General features: G+C 42.0%; 1 protein-coding gene across 1 annotated transcript; it reads right to left on the bottom strand.

The window, feature by feature from the left end:
* Positions 1–408: 408 nt before the first annotated feature.
* Positions 409–13,869, bottom strand: LOC121604864 (SERTA domain-containing protein 2-like). Its single transcript, XM_041934502.1, has 2 exons — positions 13,654–13,869; positions 409–5,832 (listed from the first exon to the last, which is right to left on the bottom strand). Exons 1-2 carry the CDS (start codon positions 13,656–13,658, stop codon positions 4,854–4,856), a joined length of 984 nt encoding a protein of 327 aa, XP_041790436.1. The 5' UTR covers positions 13,659–13,869; the 3' UTR covers positions 409–4,853.
* Between the last annotated feature and the right edge of the window lie 245 nt (positions 13,870–14,114).

Here is a 14,114-nt window from a genome sequence, read left to right as displayed (position 1 = left end):
ATCATATTCATGTCACAACAGATCTGTATTAATCGTACTATTAATTTAACATTTAAAACGGAATAAGGAAATGGCATATATATAGATAGCTTTGCAATGCGTCATTTAAATGCAAATTTGAAAGTCAGACTAGTAATGACACTACATTTTACTGACTACTTTGTTTTAGATTCCTTCAACTTCTTAAAACTGTATCGACCAATTCGCTGGAAGCCAGGCTTGGAATCATTCTGATGGCACAGTCCAGGCTCCACACAGATTGATCTTTTTTTAACACTTATTTTGGAGTGAACTATTCTTAAACTGTTGCTTTGTCCTTTTAAGTCGAGATCTGGGCTACAAAATCTCACCTTGGCTTCTGTAAAAAATGGAGACAAAGATGAAAAATAAATGACCAAAAAGACAAAGATGAGCTCATTTTCATTTTAATGTAGAAAATAAAATTACCAAAGTAGAACCCCTCCGCCCCCAGAAAAGCTGAATCCTCATCTCACACATTCAAATAGAATCCTCTGAAGAAAAATGTCATATTGCATAGCACAAGGCACAGATTCAAGGTCGAGCGTGAAGCAGAAATTCATGTAAAGACAAACATAAATTCACCCTTCTGTTAAAAAACCTCCAGGAGCCACGCGTGTGCTACAAAACACAAAAGAAGAACAACATTTGGTTTGATGAATTTGGGTCCAAACGACCTTTCAGTCATTCGATCATTCATTCTCTGGATGGAAAAGGAAGAAAACGCAAACAAAACAGCAAAGAAGACTGAAGAAACAGCAGAGAGCCAGTTGTTAAAAATCACTGACTGGATTAAAAACAGGGATCTGGGTTTCATTAGACCAACCTGAGTTTATGTGGTAAAATTTAGAACTATAGAGCGAAGATGACAGACACTCTGCTGATGCAGCTGACGTAAGATTTAAAAACAAAACAGGTCTTATTTTACATGAACAACAGTATGCAATGTTTGTATTTTATCACTGTATCTGCAAAGACATCACTATGTCCCTCTGCTGAACTACATACTGATCCACAGCAGTGTGCTCACACTGGACAAGTGACAAAACTTCCTGATTTTTAGTGTCTTTTAGCTGTAAAAAATGTAAAGAAATGATAGAAGGTAGTGAGCCAGTACAAGAAAGGTCTTAGAAAACAAAGAAACAAAAAGAATTAAATCTTAAATCCATTTTTCTGTCACTTGGTGAAGTTTAACCGGTCATGTCAGTTTGATTGTGTGATTTTCTGTTCGTATAAAACAGTCAAGTATGAAGACACAAAAACTGTGTACTATAAAGATACAGATAGAAATATATATAAAAATAGAATATATAAAGACACATTACACATACTGTATACCATTAGTATGTATCTGGGACATTGGGACACAGCTTTTAATGGTGTGACAACCTGCTGTTACAGCTTGTGTCCAGCAGGTGGAGACACAGAGATGAATATTTAAAGAATGCAGATCTGGATTCAGGTCCAATAATCATGCTCAGGACATGATTGATGCGGTCTGATCAACCTGATCCATGAACAACAACTCTAAAACCCTCCATGAGCTAGAAATCCTGGTCAAGATTGCAGAAACAAAGAAACAAAACAATACAAAAAGATTTTGGAGTTCAGATTCTGAAGTTTAAAAAAAGAAGAAAAAAGCTGGCTCACTGTTTATCCATTTCTGAAGTTCACACACACAAACGCTCTCTCTCTCTCGCACGCACGCACGCACACACACACACACACACACACACACAATAGAGCAATGGCAGAAGTTGAATTGACGGCATTTGCATTGCTGATCTTAAACTATATCACATAGTATTAAAAAAAACTCCTATCATTTATTAAATGATGGTAAATCTTATAGAGATAAAAGAGATAGAGAGATTTCCACCAAGAATTACCTCTGAGTTCAACATTTTTAACCCAAAAATTGGTGGGTTTTTCATTTAAAAACAACTTAGAAGTCAGTTTTGGTGGATTTATCCATAAAAAGAATACATTTTATGTTCTATACAAAACAAAATATTAGTGTCCAAAGTTACAATAAATATACACTAGAGCTGAGAGATAATAAATAATTCACAAGAGTTGTGTTCTATGTTGTTTCTAATAGAAGGGAAAGCCTACATTTGATAGTTGGTATCATCACCACTGTGGGTTAAAAAGAAGACATTCGTACCTCCATTAATGCAGTTTAACTTCTGCTTCCTTAAACTCAGCTGATCATACAGACATGAACAGTTTAAATTGCTTTTTTTATTCTTTTCCAGATGTGACATTTTTACTCCTGCTTGAAGTAAAACACTTAAAATGTTTATTTTAGTCGGAGATAATCTCACTGGTTGAGTCAAACAGAGATAAATGTGAGTACGAACAAACAAAATTTGACTGAAGCTCCAGATTAAAATCTCCAGATGAAGATGATGATACGATGTCAAGGAAACAGAACATTGAGCTCCCACTAAACTACAAACTGTTGTTTTCCCACTCCTGTTTATGTGCAGATTAAACAAAAACACGTTCATCAGTGAGCTGAAGAAGTTTAATAGCCGGGCTAGCTGTTTCCCCCTGTTTCCAGTCTTTATGCTAAGCTAGGCTAACCACCTCCTGACCCCAGCTCTGTACTTCTCACAGAGACATTAAAGTAAGTGCTTTTCTTTTATTAAAACTATTCCTTTAGTAAAAGAGAGATTTTTTCCATACTAAATAAAGTAGGTTAGCTTGTAAACTGTTAGCAAAAAAAAAAAAAAAGCTCTCCATTCCCTAAATGAGGGAAGTTAGCTGCTAGTAAAGATGGTCTGTGTTTAAATGGAGCTGCCTGGCTTCAGTTCATTCTTATGAATATTCCAACTGATGATATTTTTGGAATGAGTTTTTCCCAAAATACAAGCTGGCACAGAGGCTAGCTAATGTCTAGTTGGTGAAGCGGATTCATGTGACAAACAGATCTGTGTTTGCTAGTTTACACTGCTAATGTTCACAAGCTAGTAAAAGTGCATCTTTGTTATTTGAACCTGAGATTCTATCACAAAGTTGATATCTGCTTCATTATTCCTCTAAAATGGAAACTTGGTCAGCGTGGCTACTAGCTAACAATGTGCACGAAAAATTCATTGTTTTACTGCACCTGCAGTAAAAACTGTAACAGAGTTACAGGCTGTCCACAAGTTCTTTGTAGCTAGTTATTCATGCTAACTTTTGAGGTTCATAAAAGCCATATTAGGCTATTGCCAAGTATAGCTAAGCTAGTTATCTGAAATGCTAATGCCATAAGCATGAACCACAAACTAAAGTTATTATCATTTATATATCAATCAATATGTACTGAAATAAATCCCATTTGATTTACAGTTAGCTAATTTGTTTTTGCTAACTTAGTTCAATCCTTATCACGGTTTGACTCAACCAATGAGATTTTGGTCCTCTTGTGCTACTGAAGCTACAGCAGCTTTGATAAACTGTACTACAGGAAGTGTGACTGATAGTTAGCAACAAACTAGCTAAAGACGGCTGCAGTCATTTTTGTGACCCTGATTTCTCAACAGAGAAAGCTGATAAATTTAGTTTGAAACAAGAAATTTAAAGTCTGGTGATTTTCTATATTTTTCTTCTCATCAAATCCGATAAAAATGACAAAACAAACGCCAAAGCCTGACAGACAAACATGTGGCTGGTCTTGCTCTTTTCATAAGATTTGATGACAATCAGAAGAATACAGAAGCACAGCAGACTTCTCAATCATTATTACAAATCTACAACAAATAGATTAACAGCTCCACATTTACACACTCTTTGACAAAATAAATCCATTTTGCAGGCTAGATTTTAAAGATATTACACAATGAATTTTAGGTTATTAAACTGCGTTCTGGAATAAAACTTCCTTCAGCATTCATATTGCTACGTGACGAGCAACAGCAAGACGTGAGCGTGTGATGGAGGTTTAAAAAGGCACTGAATTGTTTTGTTTTTCATAAATGCTGCTGAGATTTCTTTCCTCGTTTGTAAAAAACATGCACAGACAGTAGATAAGTCTCTGGAGACTTTGTTTCTTACAATTGTTGGACAGCGGTAGAAAACAGGACAGTACTTCACATTGGTGTTATTGAACCTGGAGTTCACCTGAGTTGACTGGAAGACAAAGACAGAGCTTCTTTGTGTTTCTGCTCACCTCTGTGAGGAGATTATTCTAATGGTGGATCCTCAGTGTGTAGCACAGTATGACCGCGTGCTTCCAATACTTAAACTCAGAGATTAAAGATGCTGGTAAATGTTTTAGCCATCAGTAAATCTTTCATCAAATGTGACCTCACACATTAAAGTGGTCACTCCAGCATTTAAAATGGCAATTTTTTGCAGTGAATCGGTACATTTCTATGGAAGTCAATCCACAAGTTCAAGTTCAAATTTTGGTGAAATTAGAAAATTGCACCATTGACTTCGACCTTCTACTTGACAGAAGAAAGAAGAAATGGAAAATTAAAAAGCTTTTGTGACTGACTAATGCTTACATGTTGGCTAAAATGTTGTCAGCGCGGGATAAAATAATGCTATCATGATGGATAGCATTAGCATTAGATTAGATCTGTCTGCTCTAGCACTACGGTGCCATCTAGCTGCTTTGTTGAATAAAAGGAGCAGATTTCAGATGAAATACAGGAGATCTAAGTAAACGGACTCAGAATCAGTGTTCTCACAATTCATCGATGTTAAACTCTACACACAGCAGCATGAATCCTCCAGAATAAGGCCACTGTGAAGTACGTTTGTAACGTTAAAACTGTACAAAATGAACAAAAAGTTCTAAAAAGTCTCCTCGTGTCTCTGAGGCGACTCTGCTTGTCCTCTCAGCTGCCCACCAGCACCTCCATGATGTGGTCCAGCTCAGCTAGGTCCATTTTAAAAGGCTGGTTCTGGGTGCCGGCCCCAGCGGAACCGTACCCGGACATTGACCGGACGAGGTCGTCGGCCATCACGACGGGGGCCATCTTGGACGGCTGTGCTCCCGATGGGGGTGGGCAGGGGCCGAGGTCGTACATGGAGGTGTCAATGTCTGTGAAGAGGACGTCGTCCAGGGCAAAGTCAGTCAGGAAAGAGCCCGCGGAGGACGGTGAGGGGGGAAGAGGAGGTGGAGAGGGTTTCTCTAACCTGCTCTCCACCTCCTGAAAGCCCCGTCCCTCCTCCTTCATGACGACATCAAACACAACCCGAGATGGAGGAGGTGACGGTGGGCTGGAGGAGGAGGAGGAAGACGAAGAGGAAGGACAGAGCTCCTCGATCTCCTCCAGGGCGGACGAGAAGCTGTCTTTGGGTGATGGCGGCGGTGGCCTCAGGGAGTGGTGCAGGTGGTGGTGTTGTGAGGAGGAGGAGGGCGGCAGGGTGAAGAACATGGGCAGGTCCTCCTCCAGCAGCGAGGCGGGGGTCAGGCAGGAGTCCAGGGCCGTCAATCCGGACAGCGACGATGAGAGGATGCTGAAGGAAGAGGGAGGAGGCGGAGGTTGTCGGTAGCTTTCGGCCTCATGGGCGGCAGCGGCAGCAGGGACAGGCGGCGTAGCAGAGAAGAAGAGAGCGCCGACGCCTCCTTCCTGCCTGAAGTCGTCGTGGATGCGGCGGATGATGTTGTTGATGAGGACTCGGCGCTGCAGGCCGAGGTCGGCACCCATCCGCGGACCATACAGCTTCATGAGGGACATGTTGAGGACCGTCTGGCGCTGCAGGGTGTAGGACGCCTGCGACGCACCTCCAACTGCGAGGGGAGGACCGTCTTCCTCCAAACCATCCTCACCCTCATCCAGTTTCCGCTTCACCCCGTTACCCAACATAAATCTGTGCAGCAGAGACAGAAACAGTTCAGAGAATTATTATTTTTATTATATATTATTATTATATTATTATATTCTGAAGTCATTAACTGTGAACTCTGTGAACGTTTAATATGAGCAGAAAAACCACAGTGCGTTGGGACATGAAACCCACCTGAAAATCAGTTTGAGCCTTTTATAAAATAACAAGCTGTCCTCACAGTCAATGTTACCAGCAAGATGAACAAAGATGCCGTTTTAGAAACAAAAGGAAAGGAGGGAGATGTTGTACAGAACAACAAAGATCCAAGAACGTCAAATCAATTTTATTTACTGTATATAGGCCAATATCACAAATCACAGCTTCGCCTCAAGACGCTCTACAATCTGAACAGAAAACCACTTCCTTAAAGCTCAGATTCAGATCAGGAAAACCCCAAAAACCCTTTAATTTGGGAAGGAACTGAAGCAAGATCAGACATTTCAATCAGAGCAAAATTCTGTAAAAACACAGTAAACGAAACAGAATGTTGGAGGTCACCTAAACATCACAGACAGTCATGTGACAAGAGAGTCCCAGGTTCGAAAGTCCCTGATGGACAGGGGAAATCTGACAGGGGAACAGCTGCCGGACAGGTGCAAACACGTTACCGTCCACATCTTCTGATCAGCAAACAGCTGAAGGACATGAAGGACGACGCTGAGAAACACCGAAGAGTTCGACAAGAGCCACACATCACATGACTGATGACGTGATGGAGGAGCCGCAGGTCGGCTGGAAGCTGAGGGACTTCCTCTCAAACTGTGATGAGAAATGTGTGTGTGTGTGTGTGTGTGTGTGTGTTTGTGTGTGTGTTCACAGTCAGCTGACCTGCTCCCATGTGAGCCGCAGTCAGCTGATTGGGTGGGAGTCCGACACCTTCTGACTCCCCGAACAACAAAACACAGGAAACAGACGACTTCCGTCCTGACGACCAAACACTGAACAAAACACGCACACATTTTTGGAGTTCCACAAGATGTTTGTTTTTTTTATCTGGTGAAATAGATATCATGTCAACACATAATGGTGACTATCAAGTAAAAAAGTGCCGCATTTTCCAAGAGAAATTCACAAATATTCCTCACAAATACTAATTAACCAACATTCAAAAACTCAGTGGTGGAAAGTAACTGCAAGTTTCTGCTCAAGTATTGGACTTCAGTACATTTTTTATGATAATATTGTACTTTTTATTTCACTACATTTACATTTTTATCTGACAGCTTTAATTAGTAGTTACTTTTCAGATTAAGATTTTACATAGAGATACTATGACTGGTTTATAAAATATAATGTTACAAATTCAACTAGCTGAAGGTTTACGATTTGTACATGAAATCAGCCTGAAGTCGGTCAACGACATCAAGCTCCTGCTGAAATGTTCATGCATCAATAAAAATGATCCAACCACATTCTGCATGATAATCTGCATTTGTATTAAATCTGATCACATTTGTGTGTGTGCATGTGCGTGTGTGCGTGTGTGTGTGTGCGTGTGCGTGCAGGAGGGCAGCTGTTGGGTTGGAGGTCTGTGGTGGTGTTAGTTGTGAGGATCTGAACCTGTGACCTCTCGATTACTCGGCCCACAGGAGGTAGAGAGCGCTGACAGAGACTGACTGAAAGCACACACACACACACACACACACACACACACACACACACACACACACACACACACACACACACACACACACACACACACACACCTTCTTATATATGACTATTCATCAGCTCCATCAGCTCTCCCTCCTCCTCACCACTTTAAACCCTCCAGAGGCCCCTCAGAGGGGCCATCTGCTGCGACAGCCAGAGAGGACGAGGTGAAGAGGTGACTGGGCGAGAGACACAGGACAGACAGAGTGAGAGAGAGAGAGAGAGAGAGAGAGAGAGAGAGAGAGAGAGAGAGAGATAGAGGAGAGATAGCCGGGGGGAGGACGCACATGATGTCTGTCTTTCTTTTTTCTATTGATACTTAAATTCTGACTAACTATAAAAACGTAAGTGATCCTGAATCCTTGTGGCAACGACCGATTTGAATCAGCTGACTGAGGTTCAAATATGTCTCCTGTCTTCTCTTCCTCCCCCATCGTCCTCCCCCATCCTCGCCCTCTGCCAGCTGTCTGTCTGATGAAGTAAAAGTCCAAAAATAGTTTCAGAAATGCTGCATTTGTAAGAAAAAAACAGAAGTCTCTGTCATCGGACCTGACATGTCAGGTGTGTGTTTGTGTGTGTGTGTATGTGTGTGTGTGTGTGGACTCACATACCTTTCCATTGAGTAAACTATCAGAGTTGGTGTTGTGTTACAGCAGCTCTGCTCTGCTCTGCTCTACAGACTGAAGACTCAGTATCATCCCATGACCTCACAAACACATGACTAGGTGACGTGATAATCAGGTACCTGGCTGTCCTTATTTTATTTGTCCTTAAAGCATGACTACTTTTTAAAAGGTGTTTTGTTTTTATTTAAGTTAATTACTTTCATTCTCAATTCATGTGATTATTTTCTTGATTAACGGTTTCTAAAACGACAAAAAGCCTTTCACCATTTCCCGAAGGCCATGTGATGTCATCAAACGCTTTGTTGTGTGTGAGTCCCGAAGCCCAAAGACATTCAGGTCACTTTACTATTAACAAACTAACAATTGTTTACTTATAAAGGTCACAGGAAGAGCTCATCACAGTTCTCCAGCTCAAGCAGGCATCTTTAAATGTCTTATTTTGTCGAACCAACAGTCCAAAAATATTCAGTTTATGATCAGATAGAAAAAAGACAAGCAGCAGATCTTCAACATTCAATCAAATGTATGGTAGTTTTGCTTGAAAAACTTAAGTTTACTGAAGTTTCTTTCTTCATCAGTCTAGACTGATTAAGACCGACACAGTTGACAGCAAATAAAAGCAGTGACACACCTGCAAGTCTCCTAGAAACTAACCCGTGGGCAGAATCATTGACACCGACCGGTGTGAATCACAGCAGAGAGCACAGGCTGAAGACTGAGCCTCCCACCTGACAGGACACCGGGCCACCAAACGCTCGGTCCGACAGACTGGCTTCGCACAAAGTCGTGTGAGTGTGTGACATGTCTACAGGCCAGGCCCTGTGTGTGAGTCAGCTGTTTGAGCCTAAATGAATCAAAAACAAGCTTTTCTCAGCTCAGATCAAAGACAGGAGACTGTCAGCGAGCGGGGCTTTACATGTGAAGAGACACTGCGGACACTTGGTATCAAACCTGTGGCCTTTCAGCGGCAGGACAGTGTCTCTCTGTGTTAACACAGTGAGGCCAGCGTGTTACTATCACACTGTGGGGAGCTGCTTCACTGAGCAGCAGCTGCCTCCTTCACAGGAATTTTCTTGCTCAGCAGGCTTCAGTGTTTAGTCATCCTGACGACAGCCAGCAGCACACCACCGGCCGCCATCTTTCTTTCTTTCTGTTTTTTCTTTCCTCTCTACTGACTTTGCAGGAGCTGCATCCTGTGCACACTGTGGCTGCTGCTGCTGCAGTGTGTGTTTCCATTCACTCTGGTATCACAGTTATGATCAGGTTCTTTGGTAAATATGAACATGTAAAGAGGAAATCACATTACAAAGCTGTTAACCTGGTTCTCCTCAATAAATGATACGCGTTGTAATTGAACTGCATTCATGTCACCTTGCTCAAGCAAAAAATACTGACGTCTCACTGCAGGAAACACTGACTAACGGCTAGGATTTATGAGAACTTTCTAGTTGTTTCGTTGTCTGACAACAAGAACAGAAAATATTTCAATGAGAACAACTAAATATGGAGTTTGGCTCAGTTGAAACAAACCGATTCAGAGAGCAGGAGGGATGAGACTGAGCAGAGGAACCACGAGTGATTTATGAGCTTTACGGTCAGATGGAGATCTTTATGAAAATGAGCAGACAACTATGGACACAAGTCATTTACAGTCACACACAAACAGCAGCTCAGCAGCTGTGTGACAACAGGAACACAAAGGTAGACGACACGTGGGCTCTTTGCTTCTTTGCTTTGCTGCTTCACAAAGAACTCAGCTTCTTTTCTTGGTATGGACCAAAATGTGTGTGAAGCACCCACTGTCGCAAACTGTCAGGAACTGGAAGTAGGAATCAAATGTCAGGTCAGATGTATAAACTTCTTCAATCAGATAAATCTTGACCTAAATAAACATTTAGCTAATTTTTATGTTTTAATTTTCAATTAAGCAGACTACGTTCACATGCACAAAATATTCTGAAAAAGACAATAATCCTACGAATCTCACCAACAAACACAGCCGCTTTCCTTCATTTGTTCAAATAATACAGTGCTGTGAGACTTGTGCACATCCAAAAACCTTTCATAATGTTTAAAAGTGTGTGTTTCTCCGTCCGACCTCGGTAACTGTTGGCTAGACACACAACCGACTGTCGCAGACTGTGCTAAAAATCACAACCGACACACACAGTGTGCTGCGTACATCCAAAGACCTAAACAATGCTCCATTTGGAATAAGGCCCAATTCGGAACATCCCGCCGGAAGATGCTGTTTACATGACCTGCATCAAATTCTGAATACTGGGAAAAAAAAGGTTTTGCAGAAAAGCATATTTATAATCCTCAAAGTTAATTATCTAAAGGTCTTGTTTTGGTACCACTACCTACATAACTCAGGTATGGTATCAACAAGACAAAGATTTGAAATTATATTAAGTACGACTGTTTGATAAAAGCTTAATTTTGCCTGAATAACACAACAACAAGTGACCAACATCTTCCCGTGTCTCCAGTGTGGAAGGTGTTATCAGCGTGGTGGAGGATTCAGATCTTCACTGTGAACGTTAACAGAATAAAAGACTTGTTTCAAATTTGGCTTAAACAATTTTTGCGAGTTTTTTTTTTTGTGTGTTTTGTTTTTCAGTTGATTTTTTTTAGGTTCCTGGAAAGAAAACAGGATTCAGTCTTTGACCAGTTTAAAACAGTCTGTTTGTCTAACTAACTGTCTGTGTGTCTGCCCAAGTTGCTCAGCCTGACATGCAGGAACATGCTGCTGCTGACTGACCTGTTTAAAGTGGAGCTTTTATTTACAGCGCTCACAGAAAAAGGGATATTTTCTTTAAATGCCACAATCTATAATCTATAATCTATGGGTAAGGCTTTTTGTTTCCTTTAGCACAAGACACTATTTTTCTGGTTCTTCTCATGTCAACGAAACACTAAAAGAAAGCGAACTTATTTTTTCTTTGCATGAGCTGAAATTTTACACAAAATTTTATTTCTGTGTGTTATTAGTTACAACTCTGTATAGCTATAATAGCATGAGACGCTGCTGCTGCTGCTGCTGCTAACTGTGATCTGTGTTTAAAGGGAAACTGAGACTCCAGGAAGTGAAGGTGGACTTTACTCAGAGAAGTCCTGTGTGTGTGCTGCAGCGGCTGCCGCCTCCTCGGCACACTGCAGGATATTCCCCGCTGTGTGTGTGTGAGTGTGAATGTGTGTGAGTCATCATATACAGTGCATCCAGCAGCAGTCACTTTAGCTTAAAGATGAAACGCAAACAAAACATTTGCATCTCTCTGCTCTCATGTCAAACAGAAACTGAGACGCCTTTATGTTTCAGTTTCTTGGCAGAGCCGCCTGCACGAGTCATTGATGAGTCAGTCAGTCGTTCTGTTTTTGCCACTAAACCTTTCAGTCTGATGTTAGAGAAAATAGAGAATAGAGCTTATGGGAAACTGTCATGTTTTTCTGTTTGAGGCTTGCAAAAAGGAGTGGGTGGGTGGGGCTCTGCGAATATACCTACACATACAGAAACTGTGCAGAAAGAAGATCTGCAACAATGTGTCAGTTAATTAATTGGTTGACGGGCAAAAAAGTATGTGCACTCCTGTCCCATGTGGCAATTACATACCTGGTGATCAGGTCAAAACTTGAATTACCTGCTGAATACTGATGTGTTAAATGACGATTATCAAGAAAGTGATTAACTATCTAATAATATATCGTATTCATGCTAATGTGCACAGCAGCACACGGAAGTAGCACAGCTGCACTTCATCTCCCACTATGTCTTCATCATCCTATTCTTGACTCCCAGCCGCAGGCCGCTCTTCTATCAGAGTTGAGAGTAACTGGCATCATGCAGAGTTCGTGAGTCCAATGTCGAAGCCTTACATAATACACACAAAGTGCTGATTGTACTGAGAGCAGAGTGAACGTCTGTCTGTCTGCTCTCACTCTCGGTGACTCCGCCTGCTCCACGTTTTAAACTGCTGCTCGACCACATTCTTCCCTTTAAACCTGGACTCCACCGCAGGAAGCACACAGCGCGCTGACCTTTGACCCCCAGCTGCCAACCTCTGTCACCACAACCAGTGTAAACACGACTCGAGAACACTTGATTTTACGCGGTGCGAATCTGTGGTTTTTTCAAACATAACTGTCTACATGCACCTTTTAAACTTCTGACACATTTCTTCTCCTCCTCTTGTGGCCCCTATTTCAAGACTTTGTAATAAAGATTACAGCTTTACAAACTGGTGTGTTGAACTGAAACACACTGATATCTGTAAACGAAAACAGTGGAATTTACACATTAAAAAAGCAAATATTTGTAGGTTACAGCTTCTCAAATTGAATTCTAGCCCTTCTTTAATATACATTTACTACCTTTGCATTTGATTTTTCACTGCAGATCAGACAAGATAATTCAATTCAAGACATCACTTTGAAGTTTGGTAACTTACACAAGCCATCTGTCACTACTGCTGGCCAATTATGAATCACACAGGTTGATAATTAAAAGAGTCAATAATAGATTAATCAGTAACAGGGCCGCCATCTGATATTATACAATACATCTATTTTAGCTATATGTTGATATATTGTATGGGCATCTAACTTGGCAAATAAGCAACGACAAATTGCAGGACACGAACTCCAAATGTTGCCAGTTAATAATCGGTAGATTAATGCACAAAAATGAATTTGTCATTGCTGAAGATAAAAAATTAAGTTACTGTTCATAACACACATTTAACAGCTGATATGTTGGCTGTTTGTGTGTATGTGCATGCAACAGTCTCAGTCTGGCTTTAATCCACACTTATAATATGACATGCAGCTCTGCTTTACTCTACAAAAAGCTGAGCCCATGACAGATATGTTTAATAGACTGTAAAGAACACTGAAATGTTGAGTGCTACATGCTGAGCCAACCTCTGGAAAACATTAAAGGGAATTTAAAGTTCCACCACGGAGGATAAACAATCCACCAAGTGCGGAAAAAGTCACTGCTGACCCCCACACCCTCACTACAACCATCTAAGACAACAGTACTGAGATTTAAAAGCCACTTTTCGCCATTTCTCTGCCCGGCTTTTGCTCATTTGACGGTCAGTTCACTCTACTGTGTGTAAATCACTGCGGGTGCCCCAGTGAGCCCAGTATAAAGCTGTCAGAGCAGCAGCTGGTTTCCAGACCCTCCGGGACCTCCAGGCCACCGGCTGCTCCCCGCCACCTGCGCGGCCACCAGGCACCCGCCCACGGCCACAGCCTCCACACAGGAGCGGAGATAGGAGCGGCTGATCTTATGACACTCTCTTAGAAAAATGCCACTTTTTCTAATTATAACCTGGTTCCTGTGCGGTTAAAGGTGTACCGTTGCGGAGAGGAAGTGAACTATCACGAGCAGCTTTCTTCTTTCTGTCCGCAAGTTCCGACACAAACCGCGCAGACTGTCCGGGCTCACCGGCTCCCCGCTGAGGACACACCAAGCCAAGTTTCCCTATGTTAAAGGTGTCGCTGCTGGTCTGTCACTCACCGCATGTGGCTAGTCCCGTCCAGGGTCTCCTCTGCTGCATGGGTGTCGTCGGTGAGGCCAGGAGCGGAGCGGCGGGTGGTCAGGAGGAAGGAGAAGAAGAAGAAGAAGCAGAGAAAGAGGAAGAAGATGGAGGAGAGACGAGCCGTTAGTCCGCTGATTTGTTGTTTGTTTCTACTCCGCCATCGTCCCCGCGGCTGCCTCGGACTCAACACTCACCGAGCTCCACACACAATGGCGAAGCGGAGCGGAGGAGGAGGAGGAGATGTGTCACCCAGGAGTGCGAGTCAAGACAACGCGAACTGACATGGACGCGACTTCCGGCAACACACTTCAGAATAAAAGCTGTTTTCGGTGGCAGTTTGCTGAGCAGGAAACACCAAGGCCAATGAGCCATTTACGTATTAACCTAAACACAATGCACGTACAATATAGTATGTAGTAAGACAAACAATACTCAAGCT

This window comes from Chelmon rostratus, chromosome 3 (assembly GCF_017976325.1).
Source record: "Chelmon rostratus isolate fCheRos1 chromosome 3, fCheRos1.pri, whole genome shotgun sequence".
NCBI classification, from domain to species: domain Eukaryota; kingdom Metazoa; phylum Chordata; class Actinopteri; order Chaetodontiformes; family Chaetodontidae; genus Chelmon; species Chelmon rostratus.
Note: the sequence above shows the minus strand (reverse complement) of the source record. Positions and strands in the feature narration are given on the sequence as shown.